The sequence below is a fragment of the Sceloporus occidentalis genome, unplaced genomic scaffold (genome assembly GCF_023333645.1).
Source record: "Sceloporus occidentalis isolate IW3139 unplaced genomic scaffold, rSceOcc1.0.p SCAF_118, whole genome shotgun sequence".
NCBI classification, from domain to species: Eukaryota; Metazoa; Chordata; class Lepidosauria; order Squamata; family Phrynosomatidae; genus Sceloporus; species Sceloporus occidentalis.
In genome coordinates, this window is record NW_028317098.1 from 1,750,017 (window position 1) to 1,771,333 (window position 21,317).

General features: G+C 38.9%; 1 protein-coding gene across 2 annotated transcripts in view; it reads left to right on the top strand.

Moving 5' to 3' along the window:
* LOC149282344 (arf-GAP with SH3 domain, ANK repeat and PH domain-containing protein 2) overlaps nucleotides 1-21,317 on the top strand; it is a 124,930-nt gene that overhangs the window by 95,770 nt on the left and 7,843 nt on the right. Inside the window, exons 18-26 of one of the 2 annotated variants that reach the window (XM_089498302.1) lie at nucleotides 1,541-1,626; nucleotides 1,786-1,901; nucleotides 2,515-2,582; nucleotides 3,533-3,646; nucleotides 6,400-6,652; nucleotides 14,120-14,281; nucleotides 16,588-16,750; nucleotides 20,570-20,634; nucleotides 21,152-21,249. In XM_089498302.1, the coding sequence (XP_089354428.1) occupies nucleotides 1,541-1,626; nucleotides 1,786-1,901; nucleotides 2,515-2,582; nucleotides 3,533-3,646; nucleotides 6,400-6,652; nucleotides 14,120-14,281; nucleotides 16,588-16,750; nucleotides 20,570-20,634; nucleotides 21,152-21,249 (1,125 nt within the window). The remainder of the gene's footprint in view (nucleotides 1-1,540; nucleotides 1,627-1,785; nucleotides 1,902-2,514; nucleotides 2,583-3,532; nucleotides 3,647-6,399; nucleotides 6,653-14,119; nucleotides 14,282-16,587; nucleotides 16,751-20,569; nucleotides 20,635-21,151; nucleotides 21,250-21,317) is intronic. The other variant, XM_089498304.1, reaches the window with a different exon arrangement.

Consider the following 21,317-nt stretch of genomic DNA (forward strand, 5'->3'; position numbering starts at 1 on the left):
TTGTAATTTGCTGGACTCTACTCTGCCTTTGGCAATGCAAAACAGTACTGCCCTCATCTCTTCTTTCCCTTCCTTTTCTATAGAGTTTGTTTCAAGGGACTGCTATATTCTACTAACTGTTTCTGATTTGATACCCAAGTCCTTCTTTGGCACCAAATGCTCCACTTTCCTGTCCTAGTTTGGGAGCTTCTAACACCAGCATATAAATAACCCATTTTATCCATTTTCTAAACATCCCTTGCATGCACTTTTCCCAATTCTTTTACCTATTTAAATGGGTATCCTGTGTTTCTAAATGCTTAGTAACAGGTTCTCTCCATTTTATCATTTGCAAGTTTTGCCCCAACATATTTAACAGCAACTGCTAGAATGAATCCTTAGCCATGTTGACTGGATGACGGTGGGGCCTCCAGTCCAACACATCTGCAGGACTTCCACATTGGATTAGGCCAAATTGCATTATTATCCTTTAAGGAAAAGTTGTATTAAACTGAAGGCTCTCAGTTCTAGTTGGCTCTTGCCCATGCATCAGTTTAACAGCTGCTTTAAACTATTTTTGATACTGAGTGCCAGGAGTCTAATTCCACTGTGATTCAGGTGAAGACCATATTTTTGTATAGGCTCAGCTTATCTCAAAAGATTCAATAGTACCTAATCAAACTTTTCTTTCTAGCACCAATATCTAATTATGGATGGAGACTCTACCTGTATGGTAGCCCTTTAAAAAACAAAACAAAAACTCTCTTGAAAGTCTTGGCTTTGAACACTCTGCCTAGCAACCCAAATTCTTTTTCATTTGCTACCACATTACTAAATTGCATAGCTACCCTAAAAGCACCAGATCTCATCTGATCTTGCAAACTAAACAGTGTCAGTCCTGGTTAATACTTGGATTGGAGAGTGCCAATGAATACCAGGTGCTGTAGGCTATATTTCAGAGGAATATACTCAAACCACCTTGTGAGTATTCCTTGCCTTAAAAAACTGTATGAAATTAATGGGGTTGCCATAAGTTGTGATGAGACTTGAAGATACGTACACACCACATTACTATATTTCCCAGTGTCAGTGATGCCAATATGACCACAACCATTCTTCATTTTCCAATTACTTTCCATTGTCTTCATTTGTCTCCAGTATTGACATCATCTGAGTAAGTAAGTCATCATGTGGTCAATACACTGATCTGACTATATCCTCAGTCAATGACTCTTCTTCTAGTAGGACACCAGGCACACCTCACAGCAATATATCTTCAGTGGAAGAGGATATCAGCATGTTACACAGAAAAATACTTCCTTCTAAAGTATTGATTCCCTTCTTCAGAACAGCTCTCTTCCTGTCTCCCTCCCAAGGAGGCATGTTTGTTTTTGTTCTGGTTAGAAACCAGATGGCTACATTGGTTACAGTCAGATTCTTAACATTTGCTTAGCACAGTGCAGTAGCACTAAAGATGGTGTATAGAATTTGGCAGCACTTTCCATATAATTTAATAAATAAATTTGTCAGAAGACACACTTTTGGGTGTTTTTGATTTTAGGAACAAGATGAAACTGCTCTTCATCTTGCTGTGAGATCGGTTGATCGGACTTCACTTCACATAGTTGATTTCTTGGTGCAGAATAGGTGAGTTGCCATCCTGAATGATTAGCACATTCTCTGTGCAGTTCAGTTCCAGGACTAAAACTGAGGAAAGCAAAATATCAGTTAAAAAAGAAGTAAGAATCATAAGACCATAATGATTGTTAGCGTAAACTAAGCTCTAACCTTTTTTCTTCTATATAGTGGCAACCTTGACAAGCAGACATGTAAAGGTAGCACAGCTCTTCATTACTGCTGTTTGACAGATAATGTTGAATGCCTCAAACTACTGTTGAGAGGGAAGGCTTCCATTGAAATAGGTAAAAGGGTAAAGAGTGCCCTTCTATTCTTATATTTTTGCCATACATGTGCTCTATGACAATGCCTAGACTTGGAGTAATGTTGCAGTTTTTTCTCATTTAAAATAGATATTTAAAAAGCAATATCTATAAGGAAGATTATCAGAAGAAAATTGGGAAACTGCATTTTTAATTCAGCGATTTCAGCTTTGTTTATTGTGTTTGCTGACTTAGGGTTTGTTTGTTTTTCTGTTTCTGTGACACATCATTATATGGTGAATACTGAATTATCCCAGTCACATAGAACTGGCTAATACTAATATGTATTGAATTTAAGTAAAATATTTAGCTAAATTTAAATACCCCATCTCATAGCATAGACATAATTGAGCCTAAAATAATCATTTTACAGTCTTTCCATTCAGAAAAACAGATGTTTGCTTGTCTCCTGCTGAAAATGTAGTTCCTAAAGATGCACATTTTTGTCCAGTTTGTCTGGAATGTTCACTTCAAATTTGAGTTGTATCCCACTTTTTAATAATAATAATAATAACAATAATAATAATGTTAAGTTTTTTTAGTAATATGACTTAATCAAACAAAAATATAACACTTTCTTCCTATTGATTTATAGCCAATGAAGCTGGAGAAACGCCAATGGATATAGCTAAACGCCTAAAACATACACGCTGTGAAGAATTGGTATGATTTCATTTTTGGGAGTGTTCTTCAGTGTAGAAGTGTGCTCGGTTATTTAGTAGTTTTAATGGGGATTCTGTAATATTTTGTTAAATTGTGGATGAAAACTAATAAATATCTATTAAACTTGATCTCCTTAGAGCACTGACTTCCTTACATTTTGTAGTTTGTTGTAGAATCCTGAAAGCACCATATGTTGAATTGACATATGAATACGTATGCTTTTTTAAACAAAAAAATGACACTCAATCGAGATAATGCATATAGTGCATTTGGCTCATAATACTGTTGTAAATATTGAGTTAGGTCTGGAATTAATTAGGGAAGACCCATTGGAACTAACCCAATGTTTGTTAGTTTATATTGCAAAAGTGCACTCAGTGAATCTTGTTATCATCACAAAACTTTCTGGGAGTGGAGAAATGGATAGCTAACCAAGTTTCTCCCCCTGGCCACTTAATGAACCCATAACTGGGATAATTCCAGTCTTAATCTTCACATACCCATTCTTTTGGCTGTGTTCTGAATATCCTTATATTTCATTCAGAATGGAGCTGTGTTAAGATCATGTTTTTATCAGAAGAGTTGGTTTAGAGCAGTGTTCTGAAACTTTTGTGCTCTCAGTGTTTTGTACTTTGACCACCTGCAGCTCTAGCTAGACTGGCAATGGTCAGGGATTTTTTTGGGGGGGGGGGTCAAACTGCACTGATCTAGATTGTTTTCGAAGCAGCAGGAATTCCATTCATAATTGGGGTCAGCTTGCTTATCACTGAATGACCTCACTTGAGTATAATCTATTTACTCAGTAGACAAGATTTCACTGCCTCATTATGCTGTACAGCTCTTTACAATGGCTTCACCATAACATTTCACTTTTAAAAAAGATACAGAATAGAAATCAATCTGAGTCAAACTATTGGCACTGATTGTGTTTTATAATTTTGATTTTTTAGCTGTCTCAGGCTCTAGCTGGAAGGCTTAATTCCCACATTCATGTAGAATATGAATGGCGATTACTTCATGAAGATCTAGATGAAAGTGATGATGATGTAGATGAAAAGTTGCAGGTATGTGTTTAGATACTTGATGGCTTTACCAAAATACTATCTTAAAATTATAATCATTCAGAATAAAAGACTGTTTTGGACAGAGACAGTAAATAAATAGGCAGGTAGTTAAAAATGAATAACACTTCCTTTTTCTTTATAGGTCATCTTTTGCGCTGTCATTTCCGTGTGAGCTTAATTTCAAGGACAGAATGTAGGGGTGTAAGAGGAAGGGGTATGAGTCATGGGCAGCTACCACATGATGCTATCTTTATTTTTCCACATCTAGCTGTAAAGAGATATGTGATTTGAGAGCGTTATGTCATTTGCTGGCTAAAAATCAAATTTCTCCTAGATTACAGGGAAAGGAAATTCACTTATGCCTTCATGTTCTGTGAAAGTATAAAAGTTATTACGGGTAGTTGTGGTCAATTCTTGAAATCAAATAGTATGGGTAACCTTTCAGCACCTAACACAAAAATCCCAGATCTTATGTAGGAGTGAATGAAGACCTCAGCTCTATGCTCAGGTGGGAATGTGTGGTCTATGGGGGTCCATGTGGTCACCAAGCCCCACTCCAAATAACTACCGAGCTGCCAGAAAATGTTTTTAAAGAATTCTAACTCAGTTTCACCAACTCCAGAGGCTCTGAACATCTCCAAATTGGGAGGAAAGGCAATTTGGTGATGGGAGGCAGAGATGTAGTGTGAGGGTGACATCTCCATTTAATGCTCTGACAGCTGATTGCCAGGTTGCATCACTGGCAAGTCTCTTACAGTTGCTCTGTGAAGAGGAGAGGCAGTTGCCTAAATGGAGGCTTCTCTTGCCACAGAAAACACAGATATATGCCTCTGCTTGTCACTTAGGTAAACTGCAAACATCTGACCAAGCAACCAGATGCTGGAATCCTATACAACATAGTTAATTCAAGCATGCCTCCATATCCATGAACTGGTAAGCAACTACTGGGATAAATAGGGGTCCATTCCCTTGTCACTTGGGAAGCAGCTGCCTGTCTCTGGTGTGACAGACAGAAAAAGTCACAAATTCTGCTTGCACTGGAGATTGCTCATGCAAGGAATGGTAACGTCAGGCAACTGCTTCCCAATTGATGGGAATGAACCCTCATTAATTGCAGTGACTGCTTCCCGGTAAGTGGGGTTATGTAGCAGTTGTGGATGTGTAATCTGTAGGTTATGTATTTGCAGTCGCCCAACAGGAGTTTGGCCAGAAACGTTAACTTTGGCTCATAACTTCAGCGACTGTTTGCCCTCATCATAAAGCCTTCCTAAGTGGGCAGTGGCAATTTATTCTGCAGTTCTTTCCACATGGTGCCCTGTTTCATCAGAAGACTTTATTTTTGTAGCTTCTAAAACAGAGGCACTGCTAGGAGTAAATCCTTTATGAGCTGCGCATAGAAGCCCTTTGAACGTATATATTTATGGCAGTGATAAGATCAAAAAGCTAGTAGTTAAAAATAGAAAATGTGCTTCTTCTCAAAAAAAGTTGTTGTTTTTAACAATCATTAAGCTTTTTCTATAACAATGAAAGGAAGTTAGTGGATATGCATTACCAGGCCTAAATTCAATTTTAGTGTCAGCAAAAGTAAATGTGTGTAAGTAACTGGAACATACGTAAAAGGTGATTAATAAATCCCATTTATTTCAATAGGTCTTCTCGAATTGGGACTGCAATTGCACTTAGTGCACAGATGTGTGTGCTGGTTTGATATGAGTGTAATGTCATGCCATTTATTCACCAGATGAAGACAAATGGCATAGTTGGCAGGAACAGACTTAGCGTCACTATCTTACATGCATAAAATACAACAACAACAATAGTAACAATAGCAGCATATGCCACAGCTTCCTAGAGTGGAAAAATAATAAAATGTTTCTGTTTGTAGGAGTAGTAGTCTAATGTGTAAAACCCCATGCTTTCTTTGACTAGTATTGTATTATTTGAGCTGATCTATGTTGCTATCTAATTCAGTGATGAAGCAAAGAATTAAAAGACATTTCATTGCTCAGTCACTGTTAATAGGCTTTCAGGCTACAGGGACTTGTGAAAAGAAGATTTAAGAGCTATTAATGATACAACTAATGTCTTCATTATGCTAAAAGCATTTTTGAACATTACTGCTGCATGTGCATTTGGCTTGGGTCATATTATTATACTGAGTTGGTTTCTCATTTTTACCTTAATTTAGTCAGAAGTGAATTTAGTTGAAAACATATGTATATGAAATGAGTTTTCAGCAAAACCAGTTAAACCCTTATATACTTATATACAAATTTCTTGCCAGAGCAGGTATGCTAAGGACAAAAGATGATGAGTAGAAAACATGTGGCCCTCCAGATGCTGGTAGATTCAAATACCTATTAATCCCAGCCAGCATAGATAATATTCAAGGATGATGGGAGCTTTAGGTCAGGAGTGTCTGAAGGTTGCTTCTCTAGTACTGGAGTAATAATTTTAAATATACTTTTGGTGGAAATGTAAAGCGATGCTGTTCTGTTACCAGAAATGCCTACCTGCTCTAATCAGCAGCTATGCTGCATGGTCTTATAACACAGTTGTATATGTTTTTATTCAGAAGTAAGTTCCACTGAATGTAGTGGAGCTAACTCCTAAGTAAATGTATTTAGGATTTCATCCTTTGTTATGGTAAATGGATGTTAGATGTTTGTTGCTTTTCAGTTTGTATTAATCCTCCCCCCTCATGACTTGAAGTACTTGCTAAGCTTGCTATGTTCTTTGTATTTTTCTTAAAGCAACCAAGCCCCAATCGAAGAGAGGACAGACCTGTAAGTTTCTATCAACTAGGATCAAGCCAGCTTCAGCCTAATGTGGCATCTTTGGCAAGGGATGCTGCCAATATAGCCAAGGACAAGCAAAGAGGCTTAATGCCAAGCCTGTTACAGAATGAGACCTATGGAGCCATACTCAGTAGCAGTCCACCTCCTACCCAGCCTGCACCACCTGTTACAAGTGCACCTCCCTTGCCTCCCAGGAACATTGGAAAAGGTACTAATGACATTAGGAAGTGAAATTGCAACATGCTAACTTTCACTTTAGAAGTGTTGTCCCAGTAGCTATTAGAACTACCACACTGCTATTGAGTTTTCAACTTCAGATGAATCTGCATTTTTGGTTTTGAATGGATAAATGAGGGTAATGGTCTGAGTGGGAGTTAAATGCCATATGCGACCCACAGGAGGTAAAATAAGGGCATAGTTGAGAGGGGGAAATCCTAAACTTAGCATCAAAGCTGTGAAAAGTTAAGCTATTCTTAGTATAATTTTGTTGGCATAAAGCAGTAAACTACAGGAGATAATAATACGTTACATGGAACATTGATATTAAAAAAAGTTATGATGTATTTGTTAAATGTATTAAGGCTGTAATCCTAGAGGATGAACAAAGGAGAACATGAACTTAGGAGGCCCTGATGGGTCCTCACCTATATTGTTTGACAGAGTTGAAGTTTCTCAAAAGAGCCAATTTCCAGCTCTTTTCCACAGACTCTTTTGTAGTGTTTTTCTCTCCGGCCATTCACCTTTCTTTGAAAGCATTGTGAAAGAATTGGGTTGGCTTCTCATCTGTGTGGGAGTATGGTTGAAAGCTGAGAGGGCTGTGAACCCAGCAAGTCAAGGCTCTGACTATCCCCACCAACAGTAAAGTCGCCAATGTGAAGTCGAAGGCTTTCATGGCTGGCATCCATGTTTTTTGTGGGGGGTTTTGGGCTATGTGGCCATGTTCTAGAAGCCCCCACCCCTAAACACCAATTTTGGGCCTTCTTTGAGGTTAGAATTCTATCTTAAGCTACTGTGGGTGGAAAAGTGCATGGTGGGGGTAGAGGCACCACTGTTGGATTTCCTTCTCTGAGGCTGGAGCTTTGCTGAAGACAATAAAGGAGGAAATCTGTTCCTTCCTATAGTTCATGACGTGGTAGGACTGCAGCCTGAACTACCAGAATACACATGAAACAATCAGATCTGTAATCCATAATTTTAAACTGTGAAAATAATGCTTTTGTGGCTATGAGCAACAAATTGGCATGCTTGAACTAAAATTAATTTCATAGTATGATTTTGATGGGTGTTTTATTAAGTACAATCACTCCTGGGAGTAAATGTGAAATATGAAATTATAATGGAAATTAAAAAATACCTCCATCTCACTTTTGGACATGACCAAGCTGAGATATATTGTGTTGCTACTTTCAAATGACAAGCTACTCTAGATTTCAAGATGGCTGTCATCATTTCAGCTACTCATTTATGCTCACAACTTCCTGCAGGAATTATTTCCATCTTATAAAAAAAAACAACTCAAGCTGATACATTTACTTAGCCAAGGCTATTCTGGGAATCCAAGGTTAAGCTGAGATTTCAACCTAAGTGTTGAATGTACAACAGTATTCAGTGGATCACCACAGTACCTATAATTTTAAAAAAATAATAAATTTTAACTAAAATACTGGACAATGTACCACATTTAAACTGAAAGGGTTTCCCGCTCCACTAAATATGATAATTTGATAGACTGATTCCCTGGCAAACTATTTTAAGTACATTGCATTGAGGCATAATCCTGTACTGGAATTATTGTGGCGGACAGACAGCCATGCTGCCATCCACAGAATATCTGTCTTGCACCACTGTCATGACAGATATACTGGCAGAGTACCTAAGGTGTGCTAGCGAAATGGCTGAAACAGTGTGGAGTCATAAGCAAAATGTGAGCACCAGAGAGCAGGAGAGCACTGATTTATTCTATCCTCCTAAATCCAATATTAAGGCCACCCCATCCATGGGTGCAGCTTTATGGCCAGTCCCAGAATTAGCAGTAGAAAGTATTGGGAGGCAGGGTCAGGATAAAAATAGCTGTCCTGCATCAACAATCCACCCACTGCAATAGAATGTACCATATGGTGTAACTCTACAACCTACACAGGAAAACCATTGCTTGGATGATAAGACTCTGTGTGGGGTTAGGTCTACACGTGCACCTAGAGCTCAGTTCACAGCATGGAGAATAGGACACTTTGCACACAGAGGATGCATAGTTTCTCTCAAAACATGTGGCAGCTTCAGCACATTGTTAGAATCTCCCCTGCCTAGAACTCTTTAACCCACACTTTGCCTGTGGACTCCTGGCACAAACATCCAGTTCTGCTCCACCATCCAGCATCCAAACATTGTTCCACCTACCTAGCACCAGCTTCATAAATTAAAAAAAAAATCCCTGTGCTTTTAGTGTCTTTGAAGGGGCTGGACGGGGAACATAGGCTTCATGATGTGTCCATCTCCTGTCAGGGTCAGAGAACAACTCTGAGATGTTTGCAAATGGGCTTGATTGTTAGGAGTACCTTGGAAGCAGCTGCCTCTTTTTTTCTGGCAATTTTAGAGCTGAATGAGGAAGCATGTGGCATCCTTCACTCTGGTTCAGTTCCTGCCTCCTAACGCTGCTCTCTTAAAGGTGACAGGCAACATGGTCAACATGCAACATTGGTAGCTGCCTTTCTCCCAGGAGGTACCCTGTGACTGCTACTGATATTACTTTATTGTCTTTTGAAATTAAATTTTAAGGGCTCAGAACTAGCGGATATGGGCCAAGCAATTGCAACAGCTTTCACCACATGGCTCTGGATTTCACACTTAGCAGCACCCCTCTAGATTGCTATGCAGAGATTTGAAATTCAGGGGAAAGAAGATGGACCTCGAGAGAAAACAAAAAACATAGTTGTGTTGAGCACATTAGCCCTTCATAAATGTTTGTCTGCTGAAATATACGTACTTTATGCATCTGAAAAGTGGACTGTAGTCCACACAAATGCATGCTGGTATCACTAGGGGTGGTACAGTGGTGCAGCCCATACCAGGTGACACCCCAGGAGAGGGGAGACACTCGGTTGGGCCCTCACCCTCATGCTGTACCCTCCTTTTCCTCATGAAAAGAGGGATGGGGCTGCACTGAGGGAGGCCATGTGTGCTGCCCCCAGAAGCCCCACCAACAGAAGCCTACCCTGCACAGGGTGACACAGAGTGCAGGGGTGCAACTGCAGTTGGTCCTTGATATCTGCTGGGGTTTGGTTCCAGGACCCCCTGTAGATACCAAATCCATAGACGTTCAAGTCCCATTAAATACAGTGGCATAGTAAAATGGTGTCCCTTATATACTTTTTGGAATGTATATATATTTAAAATATTTGCAAACCATGGGTGCTTGAATCTGTGGATAAAAAAACAACAACCCATGTATATGGATGCCTGACTGTAACATGTTTATTTTTCAAGGTGCCACAAAACTCCTTTTCTTCCTTTATACCCTTTCCCCAAGGCTCCTCCCAGAAGCTCATTGAGGTTATGCAGCCGGCACAATGTTCTTTTGGGGTGATTACAGTGGATGGCGGCATTGGCCTGCCCTGCTTCCCTTGTTAACTTTCTGAGGGGCTGCAAAGGGGGCACTTTGTGGCCAGGGTAGTATTTAGGAAGGTAGAACAGCATGTTGCTGGGGGCCTGGTTCAGAGCCTGATACAAGCCAGTAGATGTTGCAGTTTTACATTGTTTTGTGTCCTGTCCTTTCCCTCATGATTACTTGTCAACAGAGGGTTTTTTTCCTTCTTGGAACCTTTTTCCCCCAAGCAGGTTCTCTGTGCTCTCTGCATCTCCCTCCCCATGGAGCAAGGCAGGCTCTTTCTTCTCCATCCTGTTTGTAGGGTGTTGCAGTGCTATTGAGTAGGAGGAGATAATCTGAATGTCCAGGCAAAGCAATACCTAGGAGTTGGCTGCAGCAGAATTGTTACTGCCAGAGCCACTGAGACTGATGGAAAGGGGCACTGTGGCATCTCCTTGTATATTGTATGTGTTATGACACAAGAGGTGTCCTGCCGTGTAATTGAACTGAACTTTATTGCTAAAAGCTGTGAGCCGTCACAATTTCACGTACTTAAATAAAATCCAAATGGCAGAATAACTTTAAAATTTGGCATCAAATACAAAATAGAAATGATAAAACAGAAATGTGTCAAGAATATAAATATGTAAGAAATTTACATTTTTAACAACACCAGCACAATAAAATTCTTTACTGTTAAAACTACTGTTTTTGATATGTAGCTCTTATCTTAATAGAAGCCAAAGCAAATTTTGCCACCATCTCAATAATATATACATTGTTACTCGCTAATAGTACACAAATTTGTTCAAGAAGTGAGCGACTTGTGAGGGAATGAATGGAGAATGTAACCTATGAACCTTTGTCTTGTGGACTGGGGATATGTATAGAGGGCATTTCAGCAGATAATGTTGTATGTCTCCCACTTCCTGAGACTCACAAATACAAATCCTTTGGGCCACAGGAATTTTGTTATATCTTCCTTGCAGATAAACAGTTGGCACACACTGAATCACACGGCTGTATATGCAGTTCTTAAAGGAGCCAGTGTAAGATTAAAAAAATAATGCCCCAATCCAAATAATGTTTTGAATAATAGGTACCATGGGGAGGATGCTGTATGGGATTGCATGAGTAGATCCCTCTATTTGGAGGCAAGATATTTTTTTTCTTTAACCTGTTGCTTAATTCTGCTTGAAGAATAGGTTTGTAAAACCTCTGCATTAATCCCATAAGAAAAAAGTATCAAACTTACCTACTTTGCCCAGGAACGTTGAGCTGGAGATTGTAAGTGCTCTAGAAAACATTTTTGGGAAATGAGAGTTACTCATTGTAATTAATTTTATCCAGTATATGGTTAGGGCCACATGAACACCAGTCTGCAGAGAAACTAGACCTGTTTCAGTTCTTAAAAGTGAGGCAGGTATGCAGCCAGCAGGGATTTAAAAATGCTCTGTATACGTTCTAGGCGAAAGGCACTGTTTTGACCCCATATCTCTGCACCATATAATAATTGTGGGACAATCTTCTTCTTGAATACCTCAAAAGTTCCCTCCCTGATATCTATGAAACCTCAAAAGAGAACTGTTGGAATAGGAAGATTTTAGTTTAACTGAATGAAAAGGTGTGTGCCAAGATAAATTTGATTTAAAGCCTACACCCAAATATTTAAAGTAAGATTCTTGTTCTGTACATTTTGTATTCACTCTCCATCTATAGGAGTTCCTCTTTTCCCCAAAAACTACAACTTTAGTTTTAGAATGGTTGACAATTAGTTGCTCCTTTGAGCAAAAGACATTCAGCTTGTTTAATAGTTTCCTCATCCCAACCAACATGGCAGAAATCAAAACAAGGTCATGAGTATACAGGAGAACTGAGAGTTTAGTTTCCATAATGGAGACTGGAAAGTACTCTGGCCCCCGTAAGTCTCTATTATATGATTTATATAAAAATTGAATAAAAAGGGAGCCAAAAGACATGCCTACCGTACTCCTTTTTTGTGGGGATATTATCAGATAGAAATCCATTAGGGCCAAGTCTAACTCTGGGAGATGTATCAGAGTGTAACATTTTAATTAGAAGAAGTAATCTTCTGTCAATATTGGTGGATGCTAACTTTTGCCACAGTTGTTTTCTATTAACTAGATCAAAGGGGGAGCTAAAGTCTATAAATGCAGCATAAAGTTCCTTTCTATCTTTTTGAGTATATTTTTGTACCAGGTGTTGTAAAATAAAGTCTGGTAATTATGAGTGCACTGGTTTCCATGCTTGGAGGAAAGTGCCACAGACATCGACTGGCATCATTTTAGCAATGAATGCAGATGTAAGTCAACCTTATAAAAAAAATTTAGTCACTGCAGAAGCTGGTATTTCCTTCATTCTTCCATAGAGACCAATTTTTCTGCCCCCTGGACCTACCATAGAGCTGTTACACAGATCTGCAATACTATACTATGCCATGCAGGATTGCAGCCCCTGATTGCCTGCCAGTGGTGGTGTTTGTAGAACTAGGGGTATTTCTAATTATTATGCTGTATTTATATGTTATGGCTGTGTGTTTTTCTCTTCTTGGACTGAAGATGTATTACAGAGGTAGGGAATCTCAGTACCACCAGATATTTTGGTCTGCAACTTACTTTAGGCCCTCCTCTCATCTTCGTCAAAAGGGCAAGTAACAGTCCAAAATTCCTGAAGAGCCAATGCTTTCCCATGCTTGCCTGATGTTTAGGGATAGCCATTCTGCTAGTGCAGGGCATGTCTCCTCCATTTTTTGCATGACATGGATATAGAATTGTTTTATCTGTCATGAGAAACAGAATTTTCTTTCACAGATGGCAGCTGGGTTAGAAGTGGAATTGCAAAATAGAAAAACACACCTCAGCTAATTCCCCCCCCCCACTCCCAATTTTTGTTACTTCCCTGTTTCTGTAATGTGTTATGCCACCATTGGTGTGAACTTGACAAGGCAAAACATGTGGCTCTGTGAGAGAGTGTTTGTAGGTCATAGAAATAGAAATGTAGGAACAAAAGTTTGTATTAAATATTCCTTTGTGGGCCTAGTTAACTAAAAAGTTGAAATAATTTGGAGGAACCAAATACCCAGTCCAGAACAGAGATGTTATTACTATTAGTGTTTTATTAATTTCAGTGATTTGCATAGTTTGTACTCTTTTGACTAAACATTGTCGCAGTTCTTGCCTCTTCGTTAAATAAGAAAAGTTCCATTCTTGCTAGCTGCTATTATAGGGTTTTTTTTAATAAACTATTCTTTCACTTCTGTTCATCTCCAGAGCTGTGACTGACTGTTGTTGAGTTGTCAGAAAAGATTAGCTTTACAGGCTGAGGCAGAAACCTGCCCCAGTTTCTGTATCACAAGACCTTTAGGTTTCCTGCTGGAGCAGCTGTTTCTGTTCCCCTCTATGTATTTCCCTATCCTGCCATTTTCCTTTTTCCTTGCCTGCTGTGTAGTAAACCCTATTTGCTACAGCAGAGAAAATGAAAGGGCCGGTGGAAGAAGGCAAAAGCTGAACAAAAGGAAATAGATATGAGTGTTGTACTGGTCATGACTGCCATTACCTTCAGAGACAAAAAGGTCTCAGCCAACTGACTTGGTTAAGAGGAAATTATTATACCTTCTTCTTCACACAATTAATCTATTTCATCAGATACTGTAAGTGGCATGAGTTACAGTGCTATTTATGGCTATAACTTAGCAATAAGATTTATAGCAAAACACTGTTTAAAGGAAAGCACTTGATGATCCACTGCTTAATCATGTGCTGCACTGAATGATACTGTTTTGAAGGGGTTTCCACAGTTTTCTGGGAATGTGTTTTGGAAAGGTGTTCATCCAATATGTGGTCTGTGATGGCTTGTTCATACATGCTAATCTCTTGATGTCATTATACTCTGCAGCCATTGCACAATGAACATAAGAGATGCCAATGGACTATAGGCCTAGTCCATGTTCAGATTTGCAGTATATGTGCCACCAAATCACAGCTGATCTACTTAAGGAAAAGTGCTGCTTTGTCCTCATTTCACAGCCAGCAGTAATTATAATAATAATGCAGTGTTTTCCTTTCTTTTTAGTTCAGTCTTCATTTCTTGGCAGTGCTGTTCAGACAACTCCTTCATCGAACACACTGTGGAAGACAAATTCTTTAGGAATGGAAAGCATAAGCAGGCAAAGGTCTTCATCAGATCCACCAACTGTCCATCCCCCTGTTCCACCATTGCGTGTAACATCTACAAGTATGTTTGCACTTTTCCACTGCCTTCTTTCTTTTCTTTTCTTTTACTACATCTACTCGTGGTTGGCCTCAACTTTCCATTCCACAATCCATGATTCTTCCTTTCTGGTGGATGTAGTTTTGAACCTGCTGCTTTACCATCTTGCTGTTTGAGTATAAATGGCTTCTTTCAGCACACTACTGGGGAATGGACATCTCAGGGTAGCTTAGCAGGGATTCAGTTGCCCCACCAGTTTAGAAAGCTGTTTTTAATCATATGAAATTACTGTGGTTTTTTTTTTAAAAATGATTCCTGGACAATTCTGGTATGCTTTGTTCTTGATTACTTCTGAGGTTATACTATGCATGGCTGAATCTTTTTTCATTAAAAACACGACTATAACAAGTGACCTGGTGGTATTAAGTCAAGCTTCATAAAGGCCAGTATGTCTACCAAAGACACTGTCTATTTGTCTAACAGCATTGCTTAAATGCTTCAGGATGGTTTCTCAATTAATCTATTGATTTTTCCTCTCCAGAGTCATCTTGATGTTTGCTTGGAGTTCTTTTGTAGTAGAAAAATCAGGAGGTTAACTCAGACCCCTTCCTGAAACAGTCCATATGAACACTCTTTGTTCAGTTGGTGGATTTTGAAGGTGGATGTATAAGGTTCTAAGAGTCTGTGCTGAGAAAATATTTGGCTTCTGTGCAATTCTCATTTCATCAGAAAGAGACTCGCTATAGATTTGATTACTTGAACAGCCACTGCTAAGGAACAGCTGTGAAAATTATGTGAATATATACATTTACTGCTTACCAAAACACCTATAAAAGCATAGAAGACTCAGGATTTACCTTCATTGGCCAGAAGTAGTGAAAGAACTTGTTAGTTCTTGTTTTAGGTAGAGCATTTTGAATTTGCATAATTTTATTTAAAGTCCAAAGTCTGAAGGTATATTAAGTAACAACTTTGCTGAAGCTGAGCAAATGTAGGTCTAATCAGTATCTATCAGATAGGAGGTTTTTGAGGAACTCCATACTGAGTTCAATCATAGAAGGAAAGATATAAATGGAACAAAGAAGACTGAAATGTAAGGATTCTAGACTTTAAAATACTTAGATATCTTTATGAATATGGTTTCATTCACAATTGTTTCCTTAAATCAATAGAAGGAGGAAAGTTTGCATAATAAACCCCCAAGCTGGAATATCAGAAAACCAAGTTTAAAGACTGGCACACTTAGAAAATTCATTTCCTGTTCCTCAGAATGAGTTGTAGAATTTATACCAAGTTCTGACATTCAAACTTGTCATGTGCTGGCATGCAGAAATAGGCATTGACTATTTGCATACATAAACATAGAATGTTTAATAGTCCATATCCATGCAGTCCATTTCCATTTTTGGAATGGATGAAATGTGTGAATTGCCCCTACAAAAGTATTAATTTATTCAAGTGACTGATAGCAAACATTCTTTCTGTTGTCAAGGGGTGGGAGGCTTGAAAGCATGAACCCAAAGTTACATCCTGGGATGTAAAACATGCCAGGGCCTTTTATGAACAGGCTCTCACAGTGCAATTCTGTACATGTATATGCAGAAGAATTCCCCCTGAGTTTACTGGACCTGTGCATATAAAAATGTTAAATGTTTGTAGCTTCAGTCATATTATACTGCCTTGTTGTAATATAAAGTAAGAATTATGTACTGTATATTGCAGAAATTGTTTGCAATTTTTTTTTCTTCTGAGAACAAGCATATGTGGTCATAATGGCCAGAATTGTGGTCTCTTCCAACTCTATGATTCTATGAATTTTCTATCAGCTATATAGCTATGTAACCACGGTAGTCATGTAGCTGGGTAGTATCTCCCAGCCTTAACTCCCCCAGCCTCCACTTGCTAGGCAGGAGCCACTGTGAGCAATAGGGATCTGTTCCCCCGTCCATCAGATTGACATTCCCAACTCCTCCTGTGTGATCTCCACTGTGATAGGTAGCAGGTTTGCTGTTGCAATTCTCTCTCACACTGGAGACTGCACGCATAAGAAGGGGTGGGAACATCAGTTATTTGCTTCCCAATTAACAAGGAAATAGACTTCTGTTGCTCACCGTGGTTGCTACTCAGTGAATGGAGATTGGGGAAATTTCTCAGTCCCTATCTATTCCCTAAAACAGTGAATACGTAGGAATCAGGAATATGAACCAGTTGTTCATGCATAATGCTAGGTTATGCATTTGTAATTCCCTTAGGGAATTCCAGCCAGAGTTATTTGGAGTGATTTCCAGCATTTGTCGCTGACTGACATTATTTTATGATAATTTTTATAGATATACTCTCTTCAGCACCACCTCCAGTTGCAAAGACAGCCAGTATTCTTGAAGCTTTGAACCAGCAGTCGAAACAGCCAGCTGTCCCACAAACCAAACCTACACCACCGCCACTTCCTCCACAGCCTCCAAGTAGAATTTCTCAGAAGAAGCCTGCTTCTGGGTAATTTGCAGCATTTACTTCTTAATATTCTGCAGACAAAAATTACTCCTTTTGCTGGATTTGCATTGCGCTTTATTGAGTTCAGTGTTTCTCAAGGGGAAGGTGAGGTGTGGGGCAGACCTCCTAGGGACATCATCAGGTAGTTGGTGCATGTTTTTTCAAACATTTACCAGTATTCTACAACAGCCTGAGTACATCAGTCTACTTAATACCATGTGAGTAACTAAGTAACATCTCCTAGCTGGAACCCTCTTTCCAAGGCTACCTAAACAGCTAGCAACTGGATTGGACAAAGGAGGTCCCATCCACTTCCCACTGGGGTTCAAGGAGAATGACATTTTCTCTACCACCCTGTGCCAATGAGCGAAGTTACATTAATCACTTGCAACAGGCATCCTGGTTCTGATTGTCACAAATGAGTGGAAATATCCTCCTTCTTGCGCCCTGACTGGAAACTGAACAGGCCACCTTCACCTGATCCTGATGCTGGCTCTTCAAATGGGCTAAAGAGGCCATTTAGTGTTATTGAATACAGATTAGTTAAAGATCCATGACTGTTGGTTATTTGTTTATTTAGGGGATTTATATCCCTCTTTTCTACCAAAATGGGATTCAGGATGGTATAGAATAATTTTAAAAGACAGAACTAAAACACTAATTACAAAAGTTATAAAAATAATTAAATATTACTTATATTAAAACATAGTAAGTAAAAACAGCACCTTTAAAACCATTAAAACAGTACACTACACTATATAAGTTTTAAAATACTACATTATACAAGGTAAAAAATTAGTAACTGCAATATTGAATGTCAGCCATTGTTATCAAAAGATTGTTTTAGAAAATAGTATAAACTAACCCCATTTACCCTAAATGAGAAGTAGAAACAGCAGCCACTGCCCATGAAACAGCAACTAATTTTCAGTGAAGGGTGTGTAGCTCTGTCTGTTTGTTTGTTTTAATGGCAGAAGCTGAAAAAGATTCCAGCAAGCTCACACCCACTGAAAACAACATTCTCCTAAAAGAGGAGTGGGCCAAGTGTGGTCTGCAGAACCCCCAAGTGTCAAAAAAATATTTTTTACCCTAAAATGCCACCAATGTATCTTCTTGCAAGCACAGGGGCATTTTTGCCATGTTTTTGGCCTCCTTGCTAGAATAGAAATGACTTCTATTTGGGGGGGGGGGGGGGGCTCTTCTGGGCCTAAAAGGGACCATGAGGGTCTAAAAACATGGCAAAAATGCCCCTCACATCCTCTAAAGGGCATTGGAGGACATTTAGGGGCAAAGGAATTTTTGGTTTGATTAGGGGGGTGGGGGTACAGCCCTCAAGGGCTCCTGCTGGGGTTACACAGCCTCCTATGGTTGCCAACCCCTGTCCTAGAGGTGTAATAGAGAAGCCTCTTGTTTTTAGAAATGTAAAAATTGTAACTGAGTAACCAAAATTGATTCATGGGATTGTATGTTTTAGTATATGTGGGGTGGGGGGAATTATGTAAGTTTTTACTGGGATCCAAAAATGATGCTGAACACTTGGGAGTGGATTAAAGATACAGATAATTGTTTATTGGCAACAATTGTCCTTTAATAGGAACAGTTTGATGCCTTGGTGATATAATAAAGCATGGATTTCAGGGCTGAGGTGATGCTAGGCTTGCAGAATGCTGTCTATGTGTGTCTGTTTCCCTATAGCCAGATGCACAGTGACAAAGGCTTCCTCTGGAACTTGCTGAGAGTTCTCCATATCAAGCATAAGATATGGACATATAAATCAAAATATTTTTTATATGCAGATGAGACTGCACTTTTCTTGTCAGGTGCAGAGAAATATATAAGACAAGTTATAAGTGCAGTTGGTCCTCCACGTTTGCTGCTTTGACTTTTGCAGATTTAATCATTCATGGATTTTATTAATTATGTTCTCTGTAGGAATCTCTAGGTCCTCCAGTGCAATTCTGTGGTCAACGTCTGAAAGAAGTTGTGCTAAAAGACCTGAGGATTCCTAGACCGAATACCTCTCTTGCATTTGTAGGTCCTCCAGCACAATTCTGTGGTCAACTTCTAGAAGATGTTGACCACAGGGCTGTGCTGGAGAACCTAGAGATTCCTAGAGAAGTTCTCTCTGATATTTTTGTTTTAATTTGTGGTTTTTCCACTTTCACGGGTGGTGTTTTCTGCACCTCTAACCCCACGGAATGTGGAGGGCTCACTTTATATTGAACCTATATAATGAAATCTTCGGACATAAGATTATTACAAATACATCAGAACAATTTGGAATTAGTATTTCCACTGAACAAAAACAAAAGTTTGTAGAGCAGTCTCCATTACATTAGACATGTCTGAGTAAAATATCCTGGCACATGGATACATTCCATTTGTAGTATATTGAGAGATTATAATGACAGTCCACTTAGCTCAATTTCATAAAGATAAAAATATGTGGAGGAAGCATCTGTCATGTTGGGTATAATATATCAATCTGAACTATATTTTGGTCAAAGACCGTAAATAAATAAGTCTAAATCTATATCAATCTGAACTTTATCTTCATCCTTTTGTCATCTTTCTCTTAAAAATTCAGTAAAAATATGTAAATGACTCGCTCCCCCAAAAATTTGTAACTATTTGGAATAATAATTCACAGAAACTTTAGGTGTACCTACTGTTCTTTGGTACTTTATTATCATGCAATAAAGCTATCACTTGATATTATAGTGGCTAAACTCAAAAAATGCATTTTAAGTAGATCAGTATTCATAAAACACCATGCTGGAATTGCACAATATTCATAGCTCACTACCTTCTTTTGTAAATGAAGGAACAACCAATTGGAAATTCAGTGTTACTGATAATCAGTTATCTTATAAGGGCACAGCTTATAGGATATAACAGCCATATAGTTAGGCATACTGAAGATCATTAGAGAGTATTTAGATGCAAATTATTGTTTCACTACTTACAGTAGCAAAAATATTCCCATCAGTTATGGAGTGTTGTAATAGTTAATAACCAGTGAGGGAACTTTATTACTTAAATTGATTTAACCTTTTTGAACCTATAAGAGGATCCCCAAACACAATGTCCTTTGCCAAAAGTTTCTTATATGTCCTGTTTCTAAAATAGAAAAGCTGCTGACTCCATTTTCTGGCCACACAGGTGCCCCACCTCTACAGCAAAAGAAGTTAGGGAGCTGCCTAGTGCAACACTTGGAAATAGCAGCTTCAGAGTAGAGGCTGCTGGAGTAAGGAGTAGAGAGTGAAGTCCACATGCTTTGCAAGAATTTCCATAACTGGCCATGCAGCAGAAATAAGGCAGCAGTCTACTAGTAGTTTGTAGACCGCTGCCTCGGTGGCCAGTGGTTAAATGCTGGTACTGCAGCCACAATGATGTAAGTTCGATCCTAGAGGAGGGCTCCAAGATCCACTCAGCCTTCCATCCTATCATAGGTCAGTAAAATGAGTACCCAGCTTGTTGGGGGCAATTGGTTTACACATTGTAAACTGCTTAGGAAGTGCTAGTTCCCTGATAAGCAGTATAGAAATGTACTTGCTATTGCTATTGGTGGACTGCCATCCTACATGATACAGTATTTTTAATTGGACTTAAAAGTAAAGGAGCACCTATTGTACAAACATAAACACACACACCAGTGATGCTGAAAGATTCTGATCCTAAGGAGAAATAGAAGGTCTTCAATTGAACATTTCTCAACACCAGAAGGATAGTTTTCAGGGCTTAAACGTCCTTGGTGAAAAAGTAAATGGTAAACTATAGAAGGGACTGACATGTAGTAATGCCTGCTTCTCTCCTGAACAGGACTGATAAATCATCCACTTTAACTAACAAGAGCAAGGGACCTGGATCTCTGCAGCAATCCAGTGGTAACCTATTTTTTACATTATAATTTTAATTTTCTACTCTTAACAGCAATTTGGGGCCAAGTAACAATTTTATTGTGATCCTTGATAGTAAAACTTGCATGCAGTGCCTTCACCAGGCTGGGTTTCCACAGGAAAGTGGAAAATGGATATCCATGAAAATAAGTTGCAGTATTTTACCTCCCTGAGGAGATGCTTGAAAACAATGATTAGGGGTTGTAACAAACAAGCAAACAAACAAACCACAAACCTGAGTAGCAATTACCAAAACAAGGAGTGCTAATTTTTTAGGACCTGGAAGTATATAAAATTTTACCAGTATCACTTTTGTACCAGTATCACTGATAGTAATAGTATGTGCTGAACTGCAGCCTGGGTTGTGATAGAGCAGCTGTGACAAGCTACGAATTGTTTTGGTTTGGAATGCAAGAGAGAGGCTGCAGAATGATAGCTAAAACAGGAGTAATTTCTGTTATTTTAAAAGTTGGTTTTGACTGATACCATGTTCTTTTAATCACAGGGGAATCTTCCTCAGCATCTGAAATTGCTGGATCACAAACTACAAACATCTCAGGACCCATCCAACCCCCAGCTCCTATGCCAAGGAAGTCCCAGATGGTAAGTAGTGAAGACTCTACATCAGTCTCTTATAAGGTTGTGTTTGACAGCTCTTCACATTTACAATA